Source organism: Cornus florida, unplaced genomic scaffold, assembly GCF_030987335.1.
Source record: "Cornus florida cultivar Cherokee Brave unplaced genomic scaffold, ASM3098733v1 CherokeeBrave_3.0.0_Hap2_Chr10, whole genome shotgun sequence".
In the NCBI taxonomy this organism is placed as follows: domain Eukaryota; kingdom Viridiplantae; phylum Streptophyta; class Magnoliopsida; order Cornales; family Cornaceae; genus Cornus; species Cornus florida.
Window position 1 is genome coordinate 98,068,842 of NW_026775580.1, and position 21,969 is coordinate 98,090,810.

The window sequence follows — 21,969 nt, forward strand, 5'->3', positions numbered from 1 at the left end:
CATTCAATGCCGAACCACTGGTGGAAACCCCTGCTGTTTGCCTTCTGATTTTTTCAGTCAGAATCATGCTCACAACTTCATCAAATATCAACTTAGTCTTCCCTGCAGAGCTATTGATCGCTGTAACCGTGCCACTCCAACTCTCGGGTAACTGCCCTAGAATCAGTAGTGCTCGGACCTCGTCTTTGAAGTCGATATCAACAGACTTTAATTGCCCAATTATCTCATTGAACGCATTTAGATGTTCGTTGAACTTACCACCTTCGACCATCTTTATTTTGAACAACTTCTTGATTAAGTGCACCTTGTTCGCTACAGAAGGCTGTTCATACATACTAGAAAGGGCTGCCATGAGAGACATCGTCATCTTCTCGTTCTTGATGTTGAAGGCGATTGACTTTGACAATGTCGATATGATGATGCCAAGAGCTTTCCTATCAAGTAATTCTCATTCTGCATCCTTTGTATCCTCTGGTTTCTTTCCTAAAAGTTGATATGGATTTTTCTGAAACAAGAGGTCTTCTATTTGCATTTTCCAGAAACCGAAGTTTGTGCTATCAAACTTCTTGATCATGGATGTGGATGTCTTATTTTCTGATGCCATTACTCCCACTCGAACGGACAGGTTTGATCGAAAAACTTTCGAAATTTCGTCAAATATGTGCCCTAGGTTTTCAACCAAAGGCTCTGATACCAGTTGTTAGAGTTGCACTGCACAATCAACCGGATTTAATACCAGTTGTTGTGACAGAAACGCAAAATAACCAACAATATTCAAGAAATAAACAAACAATCACAAAGAATAAAAAAATCACACACAAAAATACAAGATATACATGATTCACCCAAATCTTAGGGTTACGTCCATGGAACACACTGAACAAATTCACTATGAAGAATGTGAATAATTACAATGGAGAATTTTCTCTCAATTGCTATCTCTTATTTTTGCACAAATTTATCTCTAACTCTCACACACTCTAAAATCTGATTAGTGTTAATATTTATAGAGTCCCAAACTTGTCCTACAAGAACTTACCTTTTATAGAATCCAAAAAAGGAAGTTAAATCAGATCAGGAAACTGAATTTTTCCTAAACTTCCGTAATCTTGAAGTTTTTATATAATTATATCTTCTTAAAAAATAATTATCTAATCAGACTGCATAAAATCACAACAGGTAACATGTGAAAAATGACTTGCGAAAACTTTTTTGATAAATCATTTTCAGTTATTTGAAGGTAAAATAATTTACGTGAAAAAATAATTTTCTAACATTGGAGTCTCCCAAATATAAAAAAAATGAAAAAAATAATTTTTAAAAAATATTTAGCGCCCAAACAAACACCTAAATTCTATACACTTGTTTTATCTTTTGTTTATAATTTGGCTTATTAATAATAATAATAATAATGACGATGAAGAAGATGATGGTACGGAATGCTGGACTATTGATATTGACTTTGAATATGTATCAATAATCTTAAATCTTCACTCAACCAGAAGAACACATCACATCACTCTGGGAGTCTGGGACATTAGCGAAATCGTGCCTCAATACAGATTCATATTATTCTTGTTTTTGAAAGAAAGTTTGTTACATGGTTGGTTAGCTGTCCTCTCATGAAATATTAAGTCTTTGATTATAAATTTGTTTGAATGTAATTAATTTTTTAGAATTTATGATAACAAATATAATTTAAATTATATCAAATTCGTATGAAGAATCACTTTACACACTAATATAATGAATTAATTCGGACGAACCCAAACACCTCAGTTATCATAAAAAATAAAAAATAAAAGTTTGGTGCAAACTTCCTTCCAAAGGTCACATCTCGTTTAATGGTACCCACACGGTGTTCATATTGACTACAAATTCATGGAATAACATTCCTTAGTTTATGTACTACCTTTGTGTGGCCAAGTGCTTGACACGGACCGACAAACGTGTTCTATTTGCTCCCACTAGCCACTGTTTTTTCTTTGGCTAAAGTGCGTGCGCGTGTGTGTATATATATATATATATATATATATATATATACAATTCAGAAGCCCACACAGTCACACACCGTGGCAACCATAATATCCCTATACTGTATTTTTTTTAAAAATGAATCAAACAGAAAGCTAGATGGTATGATTTTTCCACTCTATAAAAGAGATTGAGCATTTAAATCTTTTTTAGACAATATTGCGACTCTTGAAAGAACTTGAGAGTTCAAGTTCTTTCGACAATATTATATGACTTTGGAAAAAAAAATTGAGAGTTCAAGTCCTATTAAAAACAATATTGTGACCGCGAATGTGTCCAGTGGCCTTACCCAAGGCCAAGGCCCACGAGCCAACAAGGGCTGCAAGACCCAAACAAAACTGCACAAAATTACAAGACCCAGTAGGCCCAAAAGAACTGCACAAAATTTTCTTTCTTTTTTTTTTTTTTTTTTTTCAACAACTTAAAGAACATGATACAAAAATAGTGCTCATTCCTTGTGTAAATTTCATTATGGAACGATAGATGTGCTAGTGTTTTACTCCAATAGTTTATTTAATCACCACTTGAGTCATTTATTATTTTTTTATTGGGTTTAAATTTAATAATAATCAATCACATTTTGAGCTTTTGATTTTGAACAGGTTACAACTAAAGGAAGTTATTTTTTATTTTTTACAGGAAATTCTGTTCATTTGTTTCAAGTGAGAAAAGTGCCAGCAACAAGCGTAGCACATGACCAATGCAACAACATTGTTTGTGCTTATTTATTTATTTTTTTCGAACGGTACGTGCTTATTTAAATTAAACCTTGGTCATTAATCAGTTATTTTTTCTAAGTATATTTGGACCTTTCAAATTTGAAAAGAAATAAATTAAGGGACGGGCCTAGAAGCATGAGATAAACACAAATTGACAGAAGAAATTAGATTATAATATTGTTACTTCTCTTTTAATTTCAAAATACCGTCACTAATTAACCAGTGTGAGATGATAACTAGAACTCAATCACGAGTTAATAGTGTTCGAGTCAAATTAGAGGAGGAAAAGGTCCATATTACCCCTTCATTTTTTTTTTCCATCAATTACCCTTTCAAGATTAAAAGTAATACTAATAATTTGAAAGAACGAGAAATTTCATAATAACTCAGTGCTCACACGTAGTATTGATATTTTTAATTTTTTAGGCAAATACTCATAGCCACCCCACGTTCACTTGTTGTACTAGTATTTGTAAAATGACAACAAATTTTGATAATACAAATCATCATATTTGATGAAGTAATAAAATCGATATCAAATACTATTAGTTAGATTAGTAATAGGGAGTAGTATGACTCTTGACTGGTTAATATCTTGCTTGTTAAACGCATTTATTATATATTGATGATCTTTTTATCTTTAAATGATAGAGAACCAACTCACAACTCATTCTATATATAATTATCAGTAATAATTTAATTGTTGTATAATTTTATATAGTCATTGAAAAAAAAAATTAAAAAAATTAGTATTATTTTTTTTTACAAGGTAAGAAGAGTTAGAATTTAAATTAGTAGATGTAAATAGTAGAAACCTCTGCAACAAAATATATATATATATATATATATATATATATATATATACTTGAGTGTCTCTATAATCTACATAAATTTATGAAAAGAAAATTTTTCATATTCATTCTCTTTCAATCAACCACCAACACAATAAAATAATATTACATGATCGTGCACCATTATTCCCAACCAATTATCATTTTTCACCTAAAAAAAACATAGACTTGCACATTTCCTCTCAAGTGTTAAATTAATTGGCCCAATGGTTTGGAGTCTTTGGACTATGTAATAATTTTTGAATAAATACCCAAAAAAACGTAAAAAAAGAAAAAAAAAAAAAAAAGAAAACAAAATAAAAGAAGGAAATAAAAATCAAGCAATTAATATCCAGGTGGACCACGCCCTTCAAAGTCCAAAGTTCTACCAAATGGCCCATCTTGTTCACCAAGGCAACAATCCTATATATGCCAGGGTACTTCAGTAACTTCAGCGAAACAGTCATGTTTGAAGGCATATTCGTTCACGCTACTAGTTGAAATCGAGAGTTAGGGTTATTTTGGTTTGCAATTTACAATTCTTAACCAGCAAAAAATCGCAAATAGGGCTTTGTTTGCGTCATTACTGATCTCCTGTTTCTTACTTGTATAGCGATCGTATAGAGGGGGGAGAGAGAGAGAGAGGGGTTGTCTCCTAAGTTCACTTAGTAGACTCACACTCGAACATTGGTTTGTGATGAAAAAGCTTTGATATTCATTTGTTTCACAATATTCTTTGTGAAAAACGACAGTTTCAGTGGCGATGGCCCTCCCTCTCGGGAAGCTCACCATCCTCGTCGGTGCAGGTCCTCACATCTCTCTCTGTGTGTATATATGTGTGTGACTGTTGATATGCATATACAGGTTTTCAATTTCTGTATATTCTTAATTCATCAGAGTTTAAGCTTATTTTGGTCTATTTCCTGATTTCCCCCCTTTGTTAACAATTGCTAGAAGAAAATTTAGGGTTTTCAGTACACCCTAGATTCTTTGTGAATCAGTAATGGGAACAGGAATTAATTTGTTAATTGAAGGAAACGCACTTTGATAATCATATTGTTAGTTAATTTTTTTTTGGTTATGTGGTCTAAAAGGAAAATTCAGGCCGCTCTTCTTTGGTTAACTGTTGTGCTGGTCCATTAGGTGAAAAAATCAAACTACAGTTGCATTTTCGCTATGATAGACAAATTAAGGAAGTGTCAAGTGTCAACTATTGAAAATTAGGTTGATTTTGTGTGAAATTGATGTAGTGTAAGTGCTGCATCACACTTTGTAGTGCGAGTTCCAAAGAATACAAGACTAAGAGGCTGCAGCTTAATGTATTTTTTGGAGGCATTGTTCTCAGATGTTTGCTTGTTGAAGTATGCACACTTCACACGGCATTATTCAAATAAAGACTGGCCTTTTAGCTATTTCACTGAGTGGTCAGTGGTTCCTCTATATTTAGAGACATTTCTGTTTCAAGTTAATAAAACATTTATATGTGATGGTCCTGATGGATTTTGGTTTTTGATAATGGTCTCTATATTGAAAGTTGACCATTTAAGACATCCAAGACTGTCAAAGCTAATGGTCAAAACCTTCAAGTGTACAACACAACTTCTTGGGAGTCAATTGACAAGGGTAGTGTAGCGACAAGGGTGCTCTTGCTTGAGTACATCTCATTTCAATTTTTGTGGTTTGCTCTCCCATTTGCCCTGTCCTGATTAGTAATGTGGCATCATTCAAAGTGTTTTATTAGTTAAAAACTTTATAATTTGTCATTTTTAAAGTCTTTATCCTGACTTGAAAAGGAAAAGAAAATCTCTCTCTTTCTCTCTCTTCTTCTCTTTCTTTCTCTCAATAAGTATGTTTGAAATGCTATTCAGGTTTTACATAATGGATTGTGGTTTAAATCCAACTTACTTACCAAAAAAGGAAGAAATATACATACTAGACTGTAGAATGAGATGCCTTTCATAATTAGTCATTTACTGAAATGCATTTTCTGTTTTCTATCTTTTTTTTCCTAGTTGGGTACTCAAACACACATGCCTCCACGGAGGCTCGAACCTCTGACATCTCTTTGAGAAATAGGGGCTTGGTGCTAGGCCATTGGCCTGTTGGTATTTTTTGTTTTCTATCTACGTGTCTCATGTTGGTACAATGTTGTTAAAGGCGCGCTGTAATGACCCTCACCCTAATCAGACACAATATTGTCCTTTTTTGCCTCCCTGAGACCAGAGACTTCCCGGGGGGTCACCCATCCTGGTACTACTCCAGGTTAAGTACGCTTAACTCTGGATTTCTAGTGAGTTCACCGCCATCACGGCTTTAAAACGCATTGTTTCATAGAAGGGTGTTGAATCTACATATAACACTTGCCCCTTCTACACCCAGGTGATGTGGGATTGTGCACCTGTAGCTAGCCCAGTGTGGTAGCCTACTAGTGCCATCTGCACACGCTTACACACACCCACCCACAAGATCGCCACACGCGCGCCTAGGCTCGAGGCTCTGGTTTAGCGCTTGTCATCCCAGGCTCACTGATGTTTACTAGGCGCGCGCTTCGGTTACGCCTTGTCCTGTTTATGAGGCGCGCCTCACTGATATTTGTTTAAAAAAAACTTTATTGTTCTTTTTTCTTAAGCCAAAAAGGGTACTTTTGGCAACTTAGTAAACAAAAAAGAAAGCCCAAGCATACGATAGAAGGAACTTTTGTACAAAAGAATAAAAAAATAAGAAAGCCCAAGAGTCAAAGTGTTAACCGAACATCGATAAAATGGGATTGTGAGACGAATGTTATTATGGTAGTTTAAATTTTCAATTGTGCGCCTCACTTCACTTAGGCGCGTGCCTCGCAGTGCGTCTCGTGCCTAGGCTCCAAAGGACCTCTAGCGCCTTGGTGCACCTTGGGCCTTTAATAACACTATGTTGGTGGTAAGCTTGGTCCTGCTGACTAATAAGTCATCTATTTTCTTTTAGGCCTTGTTGGATCGGTTCTTGCAAAAGAAGGGCGCATGTCAAATGTGTCCGATTTTTTTTCTGGTGCTTTCAAGGTATGTTTGTCTTATCTGGTTATATACCATCGGAATTGTCCATAAATGATTTTGTTTTTACTATTTTCTTGTATCCTTATGCATACATAAATACATCATGTTGATTGCTGAGGCGTGTCATTATTTCTCTTCCACCACAGATTGTTTGGAAGCAAATTAGACAAGATGATTCCACCCAATCAAGTGCGAAGCCACGAAATGACTCTTTGATGGCCCAGGTTGCCATTTTGCTCTTTTATTTTTATTATGGACAATACTTTGTGACCTGAAATTCATTTGCGAAGCATATTTCTACTTTGTATATCAGCGTTCACTGAATCACTTCGTGATGAATAATAGATGGTTTTAGATTTGCTTATGGGCTTTTTGATTTTTTTTATATTTTTTATTTTAGAATGCAGCTATTAATATTTGCTCAAGATGATCTCTATGCTTTTCATTGGATATGATTGTATTAAGGCTGTCTTTGGATCCAATATGGTTTTAAAATGTCATGAAATTTTGCAAATATTTGAACACTCAAATGAAACTCATTTTCATGCCTTTGCAATCCACAAGGAGGGCAAAGAAAATGCTCAGAATCCGAGAAGCAGGTGAGAGAAAATTTCAAAAGGAAAATTCGATCACGTGTTGTGAGTGTAGTATGCTCCAAAGAGTGTCAGCTGATATGAATGAGCGAGGGAAGTTTTCTAGGTTCACATTTTTCATTTTGTGCTTCTTGTGGGTTTATAATACTCTAACCAACATCTTGCATTTGTTTCTGGGTAAAAGCAACAGAACACAATGGTGAAACTAGGGATCTATTTGAGTAAGGTGTGATTTGTTTATCCTGTATAATGCTGGGTGGAGAGGGTGCCATACTCTATAAGTAGATTGTTAGCATTCCCTTACCCTCTGCCATATTGATGTAGAACAATGTAAAGATCTTGTAGTATCACAACTTAAAATTGGCTTTATTGTGGTTTTGGTAATGGAGAGCTAGTAGAATTTAGAAGGGTGAAAAAATTGATTATATGCTTTGTAGATGAAAAGAGTTGGATTTGGCTTGGTGTGTGAGGTTACAGAAGTGTTAGATTTTTTATTTTATTTTATATATATATCTATATCTCCAGATAAAAGTATTTTTGGGATTTAGGGTGTTTAACTAAAGGCCAAGGAATGGGAGAAGAAAGGCTTTGGATATGGGATTTCCTCAAAAAAAAAAAAAAAAAATAGGGTAATTTACATTGACGTCCTATTAGGTTTGACAAATTCACATACGACACGCAAGTTAGGTGTTTACTTCTCTGACCTCCCTTATGGACGCTAGCGTACCTACGGCCGTCAAATGAGAGTATGAAATGTCCTTTCTATATTAATATAATGTACGTTTTGCACATGACATTTTCTCTTTCTCCCCTTTCCTCTCCCTCTTTTTGCGTTCCATCTCTTCTCTCAACCTCCTTAAACTGCCAAAACCTCCTCCCATACCACTTTACTCCTCCAACCATTTCTACTGATTCCACCTCCTCCCACCACTGCTATCACCATGACCACCTATCTTCTCTCTTAACCCTCTTCTCTCTCTTCTCTATTCTCTCCTGATCCATTATGACCAACGTCACCTATTCTCTCCCTACTGCTCCCCACCCCTACGTCCCACTCTGTGTCTATCGAAATGTCCACAACCCAAAGCATAAATATATCAATACTCCAGTGATGGGTAGTTGATGGAGGGGTGGTTTTGTGCGTCAAGAAAACCAAATTTATTCCTGGAGTGGGGAGGGATGGGGACGAGTCATGGGAGGTTTGAGGTCTGCTCGTTCTACTGCTGGTTGATGGATCGTCAGGTGATGTCCTTTTCGTGGAAAGGAATTTGGGCTTTCTCGAGCCCCCTAAAGGTGTCCGTTTTCACTTGGACAACAGCTTTGGTGAGGATCTTGACCATTGACAATCTGAGAAGGAGATGACAGATTATTGTCAATTGGAGTTGTATTTGTAAGCGGGCCGAAGAGTTTGGACCATATTCTTCTTCACTGTCCCAGGGCTAGGGATTTCTGGGATATGCTGTGTGCCATTTTTTGGATCCAATGGGCCATGCCTGAGATTGTGGTGGGCCTGATTGCCTCTTGGGGTGGTTGTCATGTGCATTCCCAAGTCAGAGATTCGTGGAGGGTAGCCCCTCTTTGCTTGCGGTGGAGTCTTTGGAAGGAGAGGAACAAGAGAAATTGAAGTCAGAGGAAGAGAATTTGTTTTAAGGTGGTTTAGCCAATTACAGGGAACCAATAGATGCTTCTGCACCAAAATTTGATTTGATCTATTGCAAGGTGCTGCAAGCAGAAATTGTAGTCAGCTATAACGTGGATTGAAGGTAAAATGAAAAGACTCGGTGGCGTGATTTAGGAAACATGTGATCCTTGATAACGCCAAACATTAAAAAGGATTTATGTAACGAATTCCAAGTTGTTGGAAGTAACACTAATCCTTACTCCTTATTGCAAGCTCCTTTGTACTCCGCATATATTTGAGTTATTACCCCTTGGCACTTTTTAGTGCTATTTCTTTGATTGAAAAATTGTTGTTAGAATTAACACCTTGTTGAAGTTGATTATGCAGCTGATGTTAAGCAACATTTCTATACTCTTTTCCTTTGAAATCTGTTTGTTGGTGAAGCCAAGGTTTTAGATTTCATCTAGCCTTCTAAAACCAAATGCTCGAACTTCTAATAGTTTGTTCTTAGGACCGGCCTTACTAAATTCTGGATCCTAAAACATTCTCAGCTTTTCATTGTGGTGTCGGTTTTTTCTTTTCTTTTCTTTTCTTTTTATTTATTTATTTATTTATTTTTACTGTTTTAGTTTTTAGGTTCTTTTGGCCCATGGTATTTTTCTTTCTCACTTCATATTAATCTTTTCATTTTATTCTCCTCTGTTTACTGGATTTGCTTTGGAAATTGTGATTGCCGTCTTGGCGATTGAACAGATGAGTATGTTAATTATGAATTTATGATAGGTTTGTTAAAATTAATTTTTTAGCATTTTGGGTTATTATAGTGCTTATGTATTTCTTCCTTTCCAAAATTGCTATTCATTCATCCTACTTGAAACTTGTCTAAGAAGTTCTATGCATCATTTCATTTTACAGGTTAATAGCTTACGGCAGGAACTGCAACTCTTGGCATCAAATAGATCAGTTACAATTATATCATCAAGTGGTTCAGGTTGTTTCATACACCTCATATTTATATATTTATCTTCAAGCAGCAATCTCTTATCAGCCATTGGCTTTGTATCACTAATATCTAAGAAAACATATTTGAGAGACCCCATTTTTTAAAGTTATTACTTTTATTCCTTTTTTTAAAATTAATAACTTATATTGCAAAATGCAATCTAAGAAATCTTCATATTCATGTTTTAATTGAAGAGTGCAATTTCTAACACAGACTCACGTGTTTCTGTTTGTGTGATGTGAGTCTCCATGTCTTCTTTGTTGTGTTTGGTTCTGTTAATCCCAGTGCAAGATCTTAAATGTGAAGCAGTTGCCATTTAAAATTTCTTTTTAGTTACGTTGTTAAGTCATGGGTCATTTTACTTCTCAAACAAAAATGCTGCTCCAAAGGAACAAAGGAATTTGACATTTTTAAGTGTTTGGTCTACTTGTTACTTGGGGCCACTGTGGTGTGTAATCCTGGATTCATTCCCTATTCTATATCAGAAGAAAAAAAAAACAAAGAAAAGAAAGGAAGTTGACATTTGCTTTGCTGTATGTTGTTATTTGGTTTGCATGAGATGTAAAAACATGCAAGCTGATACTTCTAATTTCACTCCTTTGTAAGTCACATCTGAACTCCATTCAAGCCTTTCTATTCTTATCAGATATCTACCTTCTTAGCCTTTACATGCATGTGTACATATTTATTTGGCCTGGAGTTGGGGAGCTGGATGGGAACATCCTTTTGAGAACTCTTCCACAGTCCTCCTTGGGACCATCTGCAAAATCAGATGATGGCCATCATTCTTTTTCTGTAACATGGAAAATCCTCTATTTAGGCCCTATTGCAATGATCTCTTTCATGACAACCATCATCACCATCATCTTTTACCACATCTTCCTTCCTTGATTATTTGTTAGTTTCTGGGTCCATGATTCAAATATTTTGATTGTATCGGGATTTCTATAATCAAATCTGAAAAAAGTATTCTCAGCAAACCTGAATATAAACATGAAAATGGATGCTAAAATTCCATTGCATAAAATGCTAATGAGTGACTCTTTTTTTCCCTTTTAAAAGAGAGAGGAAATAAGAAAAGTATGAATTTAGTTTTGAAACAGATAAACTTGTCCTTTCCTAACCATTTAAATTATCTTTGAATGAGCGCTTGTGTGGATTGTGGGTAAGTTTGTTAAGTTGTCATTCTTTCATCAAAACACCGGAAGTTTCCAATTAAATGCATTCACCTGTTTTCTGATTTAATGCGCACCTAAACGTAAGAATGTGTTTTATTAATATTCATAGCTTTTATTTAATTTTCCTGCAAACATAATGGACCTGATGAAGCTTGGATTGAATTAATGTCTTTTTACACTGTCAAACATCTGATGCCATAAATCTATAAGGAAACACGGGGAGATTTTATATTGTGAGATATACATGCTAAGAATATCAATGAAGTGCGTTAGGATCAACCACAATATTATCAGGATTCCTCCTATTAATCTTTCAATGAACAGTGCAAATGTTCAACACTTTAAGAATATCAATGAAGTGCAATAGGATCAACCACAATTTGATCAGGATTCTTCTTAATCTTTCAATGAACAGTTCAAATGTTCAACACTGGCATTTTACCTTGATGTGCATGGAAGTCTCCTTTTCATATCATGTTGCAATTTGGAGACCTTGAGAAATTTTGAGTTGTCTCTGTTGTGTACCCATGACATCAGTAATTCCTTTCTACTGTGCACTTTGACTTGGACAATAATCTGATTTCACAACTTATTTTAATACTTTGTACCTTGATGTACTCTGTAAAATATTATTAATGTTTTAAAATCTTGTTTAATCCTGTGCAGGTGGTAGCAGATACGGTATAATTATTGTTGTTGTTGTAGCAGGATATGGCTATGTTTGGTGGAAGGTAACAATCATGATCTCAATCAAGTACCTATAAAAACTGTAACTTTTTTGTGAAGAAATATGGTTTGTGCTTCTATCAAGTACAATTACATCTAAGGATGATGAAAATATACCCCATAATTTTAGATTTGCCGTCCAAAGTTAATTTAACTCAAGTCCGAGGCTATTGAGTTGTTTAAAATCTAGTTCCTATAAAAACTGTACCTTTTTTTGTGAAGAAATATGATTTATGCTTCTATCAAGTACAATTGCATCTGAAGATGATGAAAATATACCCCATAATTTGAGCTTTGCTGCCCAAAGTTAATTTAGCTCAAGTCAGAGGCTATTGAGTTGTTAGGGGATTTACTTTGGGATTTTCTTTTTGGTTAATGGAAAAATTAACTCCAAGCCCACCCCCAATCCAAATACATGCATTGATGCTGAGATAGCTTTGGTCAGTTGACTGAATTTATTTCAAAAGAATCAAAGCTTTTTTGAACTTGAAATGGAAATTTAATTCTCATTTGGAGATTCAAGTTTAGATTTATTTTCATTTAATCCTGAATCCCCATCACCCATTTGACAGTCACGTGGCTGTAAGAAAGATTATCTAAGCAGCAATGTGACTTGGGATAGCAACCCAAGTTCATGAAACTATTTACTATATCAGTCAATACACAGGTCACGCTGGTGCGGCCATTGATCAGGCTTGCAACCTTACGGGGTTAAACTCTAGAGCAACTGAAACTTGGAGCCTTCCTTTAGTTACGAGCCTGTATCCCAGCTGGCTGCTGCTCCAGTACAGACCTCAAACTGTCATATGAAGCTTTGTCATGGCCCATTTTTTTACAAATGAATCTTGTATTGGGCAAACTGCAGACTGCCCACCCAATGTACCATAATGCTTCTTTGTGCCTGTGAATTCCTCTTAAGGTGTGGATCCTGCCATCCCACCGCTTTGTCAAACAAGTCATACCCATGTTAAAAGATCCAAATCAATGATTCCAATGTCCCCAGTAGAGTACATTAGATGAACTATTACATTTGGGAATAGAAAAATAGAGGGGAATGGGGATTATGTCCAGATTTTAGAATAGGAAGTTCAGTGGTTGGCACTTTGATGCTTGATTACTAGCTCTACTTCAGTAAAAACAGTAGGGAAGATATTTGTTTGTAATGTAAGCAGATTTGTTCTTTTGTTTAATATTTTTGAAACTTAATTAATTTTTCCATCTAGGGAAAGGAAATGGAAACGGTCTATATGTTTTTAATTAAAAGAAATTGATATTCTTTTCCAGTAGCATTGTGTTCTCATTTGTCACTTAGTATTTTATAGGTATATAATATATATATATATATATATATAAATATATTTTATTGTTTTCCCTTCTTATAACTCTTTCCACTGCGATTAGCTAATATAATGGTTTGTGCACTTGTTTCTTGTTTTAGGGTTGGAAACTTCCTGATATGATGTTTGCTACAAGGCGCAGCTTATCTGATGCATGCACTTCTATAGCTAAACAGCTTGAGAATGTTTACTCATCGGTTTCGGTAAGTTTATTTCCTCACAACTAGTCCGTCCTTAATTATCATGTTAAGGCTAATACTTAATAAAGCATTTCTAGTAAATTATGAAATTATTTATGCCGCAGCATCACCTCGTTATTCACATGTCATAAGGAAACTGATGTTTGTTGATAGTTAATGTTTTATGTATGTGTTGCTCTGATGTACTGGAGATAGGGAGCTCAGCTCAGTTTTTCCTTTGTGATATGATTCCGGTCCAGAATATAGTAGGTGCTCCGCTAAGCATGGGAAGCACCTTTGGTTGGTTCATCTACTGACGGTAGAAAGATTCTATTGATGTTATGATCTCATAGATGTGTACACTGGTACTGGATAATGATGGAGTTGTTACATTGTGAGTTTGAAAAAGATTACCTCCTAGCGACCCTTGGGGTATACCATGTCTGTGTATACTTCAATGAAGTTGGCTTTTTTTGCCTCACCTGTTTTGGAGAACACGTGTATCTAATGTGTATTCTTGGAGGTTTGTTTGATCTTTTATGTTGTCGTCGCTATCATCGTCTTTGCTTTGGTCCCACCTGAATGGGTGGACAACATGAATCTCTTTTTTCACATAAGTTATATCACATTTTTTTAATATTTGAGCGCATGGTAGTTTTGGTCTACCTGTTACCTTCTAATTTAACTAATATTCCTTTTTTGTCTTATTTTTTTGGTATACTGGGTATGTGCATACCATTTATGCCTACTTTCTCTTATATAATCAATAGTTGCCACTTAAAATCTTTCATTAGTCACCTTTCTTTTAGTTACTCCTATCAACTATTTCAACACTCAATTTCGATAACCCGGAAGTGCTTATTGCTTTTTCGATGCTCAGCTTCTTGCTCCATATAAGATAGATGGTCTAATAATCATCTTTTTTATTTTCCTTTTAACATATTTGATAGTCTCTTATCACATCGGAATAATAGGATACAACTGGATTATCTTCTCTCCACTTTACCCATCCAATCCTACATGTTATATTGTTATTTATCTCCATGTCTTTCTATTATTGATCTCAAATACCAAAAATTGTTATATTGAATAATTCTTTGGCATTGAAATGTTTTTATCACAATGTCATTCTCTGTATTTGAATCTGTATTGCATATATTCAATTTAGTTCTACTTACTTTTTAAAACTTAAGGCTCTAATATAACCTCTCCATATTTGCCATTTTAATTGCTAAAGTAATAATGAATACTTGTCAAAAAATAAAAAATAAAAAAATGCTAAAGTTTTAAAAGTGTAAGAAACTTTGTCGTCGACAAACAATGCACATAATGGAATATCACCTTTTGTATCTTTCACTATTTCATCTAAAACTCTTGTAACCAGATGTGAGCTCCTTTTTTCAAACCTACTTTTATGGGAAAATCATTTGTTTCTCCACATGCAGTTCGAATTCTAGTCCTTTTGTCTCTATTAGTATTTGGACAATTTTAATAAAATTGACAGGAATTTTATTCTTTTTTGTGTGTAAGGCCACCAAATTATGTTTGTCAGTACTTTTTCATTATCATACTGAAATTCTTCAAGAACATGTATACATCTTTCTTTTTACTTGTACATTCTTCAATTAATTGTCTTATTGAAAAGATGGCTACTTAGTAGATCTTCCCGGGGCATAAATCCAAGATAGTTATCGGACACAGTTGATCCTTTCCTTATTTATCACTTTCTCCTTTAGCTTCTTGTGTTACTCATTAATTTCTGTGTGCATGCACTTTGCACCCTTTGTAAATGATGATACCGTAATAAAATCTATTTAAATTCATATACTGCCGTAGTTTTGTCCACTGAAATTGAATCTGTAGCCGCAAACGTTTATTTTTTAATTATCCTTTCTATTATTTTAATAGTTTGGGTGTATTCTTTTCTTGTAAAAGAAGTAATTAGTAATTACTGATATATGTCCCGCCTACACTGGATGGTGGGAGAGGAAGGTTGGAGGCAAACCTTACTTTGACATTATTGGATCATTTTTTTGATGTACCTTTTTAAATAGAAACTTACATGGATACTATTACGAGGTAGTGAGATGCCACTTGTCTGTGTTACGACTCTAATGAGGAACATTGGGCCTGCTTAGTTCGGTTCTCTAAAAACAGTTTTCAAGAACTCAGCAAACATAAAACTGTTTTCAGAGAACTATAAAAGACAGTTCTATGAAAATAGGCCTTCTTTTTAATCTGAGTTTCCAGAAACTGTCAACCAAACAGATTTTTTATTTTCTATTTTTATAGATTTCTGATTTTCAGTTCTCAAAAAACTGTTCTCCCAAGCAGGCCCATTGCGTCAACTACTTTGTTGCTTTATTCATATTCATTCTAGTGAAAGTATATATATAAGACGAATTACTGTGTTACCTTGCTTGGCTAGTAATATTTTCTCTAACCTAGAGATTATTAAATGTAAAATTTGCTCAGAATAATAGATTCTACATTTGCATGAGAATTGTCTTGTTCACACAGACAACTTCTGAAGTGGAGCAGTATCCAAATGCTACCTATACGTGCAAAATCTGTAGGTTTATACAAGTGCATCTCGTTCTGTGGTGGTGCCTAGAAAGGGATTTGGAATAAAACTAACTACATGTGAATTTTTGCTTGGTGCTGTCGTAAAAGCTGTGGCCGATGTGCATGAGGGCGTGGGTTTGAGTACAAGTGCAGTTGCTTTCTGCAGAATAATGCCAAAGATTTGGTCTATCCAATCTTCCCTCTTGCACCCCACATATTCGAGGCCAACATGCTCTGGCTAATGGCCTTTTGGTATTGCTTAGTTTATCATATACTTTTTTCAAGAAAATTCGCATCATGTGCATTTATTGCTATATATTTTATGATCTGCTTAATTTTTGAACTTTTTTTTTTTTTTTTTAAAACAATAAGAATTTGTGATCATTTATTTTCTTACCTCAGTAGATGTTTTCTTTGTTTTCCAGGCCACCAAGCGGCATTTATCTTCCAGAATTGATCGTGTGGATTGTAGTTTAGATGAGTGTGCCGAACTTACGGCTGGTACAAGAGAGGAGGTGGGACCAAATTAAAGGTTTGATAGAAATCTACATTTCCCTATTTGCTTCGATTACATAGTAATACATGGAACATTTGTTATATTATATAGGTCTCTGAACTAAGAGGAGAAATGAAAGTGATTGGGGTTGACGTTCTGTCTGTTCACAATGCAGTCCAAACGCTGGTGACTCATCTTCAAGAAATTTATAGTTTTTTTCCCTTGTTTGTTTACGTTCATTTTTTTGGACATGAACTTTAGGACTGATTTTATTATTTCTATATTACAGGAGACTAAAATTAATAGAATAGAAGGAAAGCAGGTATTTCTTGCTTTTAAAAGCAAAAGTAGAGCTCTGTTAATTTCTTTTATGCTGTCTAATCTTTCTGTCCGTGTTGTGTGATTATTTGCATAGACTATGACGCATGGAGGAATTATGAAGTTAGTTAATTATGCCCAGAGCTTAGAGCACGGCAAAGCCACAGAGCGTATTCAGGCACGAGTAGAATCTGGTCTAATTTTTTTTTTTCGATTTCTAGTCTCATTAAATATGGTTTTTTACAACATAATTGCTGATTGATAAAAACTGAAAACTTTTAAGTGCTGAAGTTTTAAGCAGTAATTGTAAATTCAGAATTTTTTTGACATTAAGTGTTCAACTTTCAATAATTCGTGAAGTCACTGTGACGTACTTCAAAATTTTACCTCATTTTAAGTGGCACTTATTTTTTAAGTGATATTTAAAATGCATTATCAAATGCACTTAATTTTACAAGGCTGAATTTGATTATCAAACTGCACCTTAGCCGAATTCATTTTCCTTCCCTCTATTTTTAACTAGTTTTCTTGAACTCTGCAGGAAGCGCCTAGTTCATCCAGGCTAGCCCCTGAATTGCCACAATTGACACCCTCATCACGGGTAAGTGTATTCCTTCACCATGTTATTATTGTGATTCATTAGTATTAACCGTAGAAAAACTTTGGAGAAACTTGAAAGACTTGCTCTTTTATATGTTTTCTTCAGTTACTGTTTGTAGGAAACACTGGTGTACAGTTAAATTTGACACATCACTATTAATGACTACTAGGAGAAATCAGGTTTTAAGTAGCAGGTTGTAGAGACTAGAGAAAGCTAGGGATAAGAATCATACAAGTGTCTGTTCCAAAAACTGGTTGATCTAATAAAGACTATCCGGGTCATGGTTATGATTTATGAGAATATGTATTTTAGCGCTGGAAAACCATTTTGAAATCTGTTAGTGATCTCACTAGTACCTGCTCCAATAGAACTGCAGGGAGCACATTCTGTTGTCTTTTATCCTTGTAGAGTTGGTTTAAATTTTCTGGAAAGAAATGTCGTTTTGTTTCTTTCTTGAGTTTGATGGTAGCCCTATGTTTTACTAGGGAGATTAGTGAGTAAAATTTTTGGGTTTTATATTTGATATTTTAATGTATGTTCTTATAAAATATTGTATGGATGCTTCTAGACGAGAACATTTTTTTTTGACAAGTGCTTCTAGACGAGAACATATTTCAATGAGAATGCTCAAAGCTTCAAGTATAACCTATATTGAACCTATATTTTGCTGAGAATAAAATTAGTTAATATTATTCTTACTACTTCTACTGTGTGCCTTTGCAGACTGAGTCTTCGCCTCCCATTTTGTCTCTGGAACCACAGTCTCCCTCTGATTCTAATGGATCTAACAAGGTTTGTATAGAAAGATATGAGATTGACGCCAAGGGCTGGACCAGGGAAAATTAGTATCCACTTTATTTCAGATTCTCTCTAGTGATTTAGTTCTGTTACTGAAGATGGAAACATCTGTTTTGAGTTATTTACTATAAACTCCAACAAAAACTAGTAACCGCGACACAGTTGCATGCACAAGAATGGTTACAAGTAACCGTGTTATGGTTACAAAGAACATGGTACACCACAAGTAGAACAGCAGGGAACTGGTAACTGTTGATGTGCATTTAACTGTGGTTTTATTTGGATTACAATGATCTTCTCCCTTATTTTATTTTTCATTTTTCAATTCTACAGGCTCCTTTTTAGCTCGTTCTTCTTCCACCACTTTTTGGAGTTTTCTGTGTTGTACATGTGGACATTTTTATTTTAGTCACTTACCATTCCATGTTGGGATCTTCACCTCCTTTTTATTTCTTGCAATATTAAGGAATGGCTTAGCATGTCTTTTGTCATACTTCATCTGAAACCAAATATTTTCTGAATAGTTTAGCTTTAACACTCTTTTTCCATTTGTCTATCCGTTTCAGGTAAAACGGACTCTTCATAGTGCTGTCTCAGCATCAGGCCTGAAGGTTATCTTACATTCAAATTTTGCTGTACACCCCTTGTTTTTCAATGCAGGCAGTATCTCTAACTTGTTAATCTTTTTCAGGAGCTTCATGGAATTTCGGGTGCAGTAGATGCATCGGGTGGTCCCGAAGTTTCTAATGGGGTTCAGGCATCAGAAGACACAAACAATGGGTACTTGGGTTCGGGAATGTTTGGGCGGAAGATTCCTGGCATCAGGGCTTCATTTTTTACAAGAACCCGCAGTGCAATGCAGTCCTTCAAATAGACCGGGACACTTAATATGCTGCAGTAGTGACCATTGAACCTATATATAAGGGATATATTTTTGTACTGGGGTAAAGGGAAAATGTTTATCAGGTTAGTTCTAGGGCTTGCCGAAGCCGATCCCAAAGATACAAAGGAGTGCCCAACCATATTCCTGGAAAGAGGACTAGGTTCTGAATTTTGTAGAGCTGCTCTTTACATTATAAGATTAATTTAAGATTACATGTGTAAAAAGTCTATATAAATATTAAGTAAGTGGTGAAAAGGGGAATGGCAGAAGGTTTCATTTGAGGCTATCCAGATTTATGTCGTCTCTAATATTCCTTATCATCTTGTTTGCAACTGGTTGATGGTGGTTTTATGTGGCCTCTTCTTCACTTAATTAAGACATTTTATTTTGTGGGAAATGTTGTGTGTATTGGTTGTGAGGAAAATTATTCGGTCTCAGAATGCATGGGTAAAATGGAAATGCAAAAAACGGGGCCTGTTTTGTTTTACATGTATATATTTTTTCCTCCATTTTTTTTTGAAAGAGGTTAAATTTGGTCCCAAATGATGCTTGAAACGTCTAGAAAATTTAAGAGCCAGGTTGAAATAAGCAAAGAAGGGCTAAAGAAGAAAATTTATCATTTCGAGGCTTTAATTTGAGTGAAATTTAAGGCTTAGGTTTTGACATGTGCAAATGTATCTACACCAAACACAATGGTAGATGGTTTAATTTTCAAACTGGTAACAACTTTTTCATGACATTTGACACGCAGAATTGGAATCAACCACAATTCATGGGATGTCACCAAATCTGCAACGGGAATGGGATTCATTTGATGCGGTACAACAATCTGAGTTTGTAGTCTTTTATCTTGAAACACTGCTTTTGCACAGAGAAGTCTCTCTTCACAGTTCTTTAACAATCATATGTGATAGATTGATATTACTTCATAGCGTGAGATTCCATTTAATTTATATCACAATCAAAGTATGTTCTATAAGAGCTTAGTAACTTGTGAAACCTAAAATTAGGGGAATATTTTGAAGTTATATATATCTTAGCTATATTATTTATTTATTTTTTTACTTTCGTTCCCAAGTAGCATCTTGGAGCCTGTGACCATTTGGGCGCACATGGTTCTATTTAATCTATGAGTATATATATCTAGTTTAGGGTGACCTTAACGGATATTATTTTACAATTTAGGGGAAAATGAAAAAGTTGAGGCATTTTATGCAATTATCCAAACGGAGGAAATAAAATTTCTTAGTTATGGTGGTGTATTCAGCAGAGGAAATAAAATTTCTTATTGCTTTGTTGTATCCATTTAACCATCAATTATTATTTAATATAATCTAATTACCTTTTTTTTTTTTTTTTTTTTTTTTTAATATTCCTAATAGATTTCTAGCAAAAAACAAAATGGATAAAGTAATCCCGTAAATTTTAAAATTTGAGCTTATTAGATACTGTATTAGATTGTGAGTCTCACTTTTGGTGGCCTCTGTGGTGCTAAATATTGTCTGTTTTGGACTTTTTGGAATTGATTGTAAAATCTAATTAATTTTTATTTTTAACGATCCACCCTGTACCAATTAGAGATAACATTACTACATATAAGTATTTCACCTTTCTTTATTTAGGCGATGTGGGATTGTGCACCCATAACTCACCTAGTGTGGTAGCCTACCAGTGCCACGCATCCGCCCACAAGGTAGCCACAATCGAGTGGGTCATTACAAATAGTATCAGAGCCTGACTCAGCCAAAAGTGTGGCCAACCAAGGCGTTGAGCCCCAAAGGGCAGGTAATTGTGGCCACTTTATGGGCGGGTGTGTGTGAGCGTGTGTAGGTGGCACCAGTAGGCTACCACACTAGGCGAGTTACAGGTGCACAATCCCACATCGCTTGGGTGTGGAAGGGGTTAGTGCTATATGTAGATTCAACACCTTTCTATGGTACAAAGTATTTTAAAGCCATGATGGCCGTGAACCTACTAAAACTCTGGAGTTAAGCGTGCTTAACCTAGAGTAGTACCAGGATGGGTGATCCCCTAGGAAGTCTCGACTCCAGGGGAGCCAAAGTGGACAATATTATACCATGTGGTGGAGTGGGTCGTTACAAATGGTATCAGAGTATGATCCAGCCGGAAGTGTGGCTAACGAGAACGTTGAGCCCCAAAAGGGGGTGATTGTGGCAACCTTGTGGGCGGGTGCAAGACACTGGCAGGCTACCATACCGGGCGAGTTAAGGGTGCACAATCCCACATAGCCTGGATAAGGGAAAAGTGAAGTGCTTATATGTGATGATGTTATCTTCAATTGGTATGAGGTTTTTTTAGAGTAAAACCTAAGAGTAAAATCGTGCGGGCTCAGGCCCAAAGTAGAAAATATTATACATGTGGTGGAGTTGACCGTTATAAATGGTATCAGAGCCTGCCCAGCCGAAAGTTTGGCTAACATCTCGTGTGTGAGGTACTGACAGGCTGAACAATATCATACTATATGGTAGACTGAATTGTTATAAATAATATCTATCCTAATATATATATATATGCGCGCGAGGGGGCATGCGCATTGTCATTCTTATAGACTTTGTTATTATGTGCTTCTTTCAATATCTTACATTTTATTTGTTGCTTCGCGAAATATCCTAAATTGTGCACATAAAAATGATTGAAACCATGATTTTATAAATGGGTCAAGTGCAAGAACCACTCTCACTGTACACAAAAGTTGCATAAAACTCCATATTATTTTTTTTGGTGCAAGAAACCCCCTATTATTTGTTTAGGTGCAAATTGCCCCCTAATTAGCCATTTTGACCAATTTTTTATTTATTAAAATCCCAAAATGCCCTCCTAATGCCATCCCCGGCGAACACCATTTCTGGCCAAGCTATATTTTTTCTAAGTGTTTCAATTGAAAACCCATTTCTAATTTCTGATTTTTGTGATGGAAGATGATAGCAAGCATGGTGGTAAAGCGTCGGCACCACCATCCACCACCGTCGTTTGCCCTTTCCTCATCCCTTACCTTCAAGCAACCACCGCCTCTTCCACAGCAATCCCCACAAAAT

At 35.4% G+C, this 21,969-nt stretch overlaps 1 protein-coding gene across 1 annotated transcript; it reads left to right on the forward strand.

Annotated features, from left to right (window-relative positions):
• Positions 1 to 4,043: 4,043 nt before the first annotated feature.
• On the forward strand, positions 4,044 to 19,203 carry LOC132276199 (uncharacterized). Its single transcript, XM_059777527.1, has 14 exons — positions 4,044 to 4,389; positions 6,548 to 6,621; positions 6,762 to 6,839; positions 9,745 to 9,820; positions 11,677 to 11,741; positions 13,175 to 13,276; positions 16,243 to 16,332; positions 16,425 to 16,499; positions 16,603 to 16,635; positions 16,729 to 16,809; positions 17,173 to 17,232; positions 17,956 to 18,024; positions 18,597 to 18,641; positions 18,722 to 19,203. Exons 1-14 carry the CDS (start codon positions 4,347 to 4,349, stop codon positions 18,902 to 18,904), a joined length of 1,074 nt encoding a protein of 357 aa, XP_059633510.1. The 5' UTR covers positions 4,044 to 4,346; the 3' UTR covers positions 18,905 to 19,203.
• Positions 19,204 to 21,969: the final 2,766 nt, after the last annotated feature.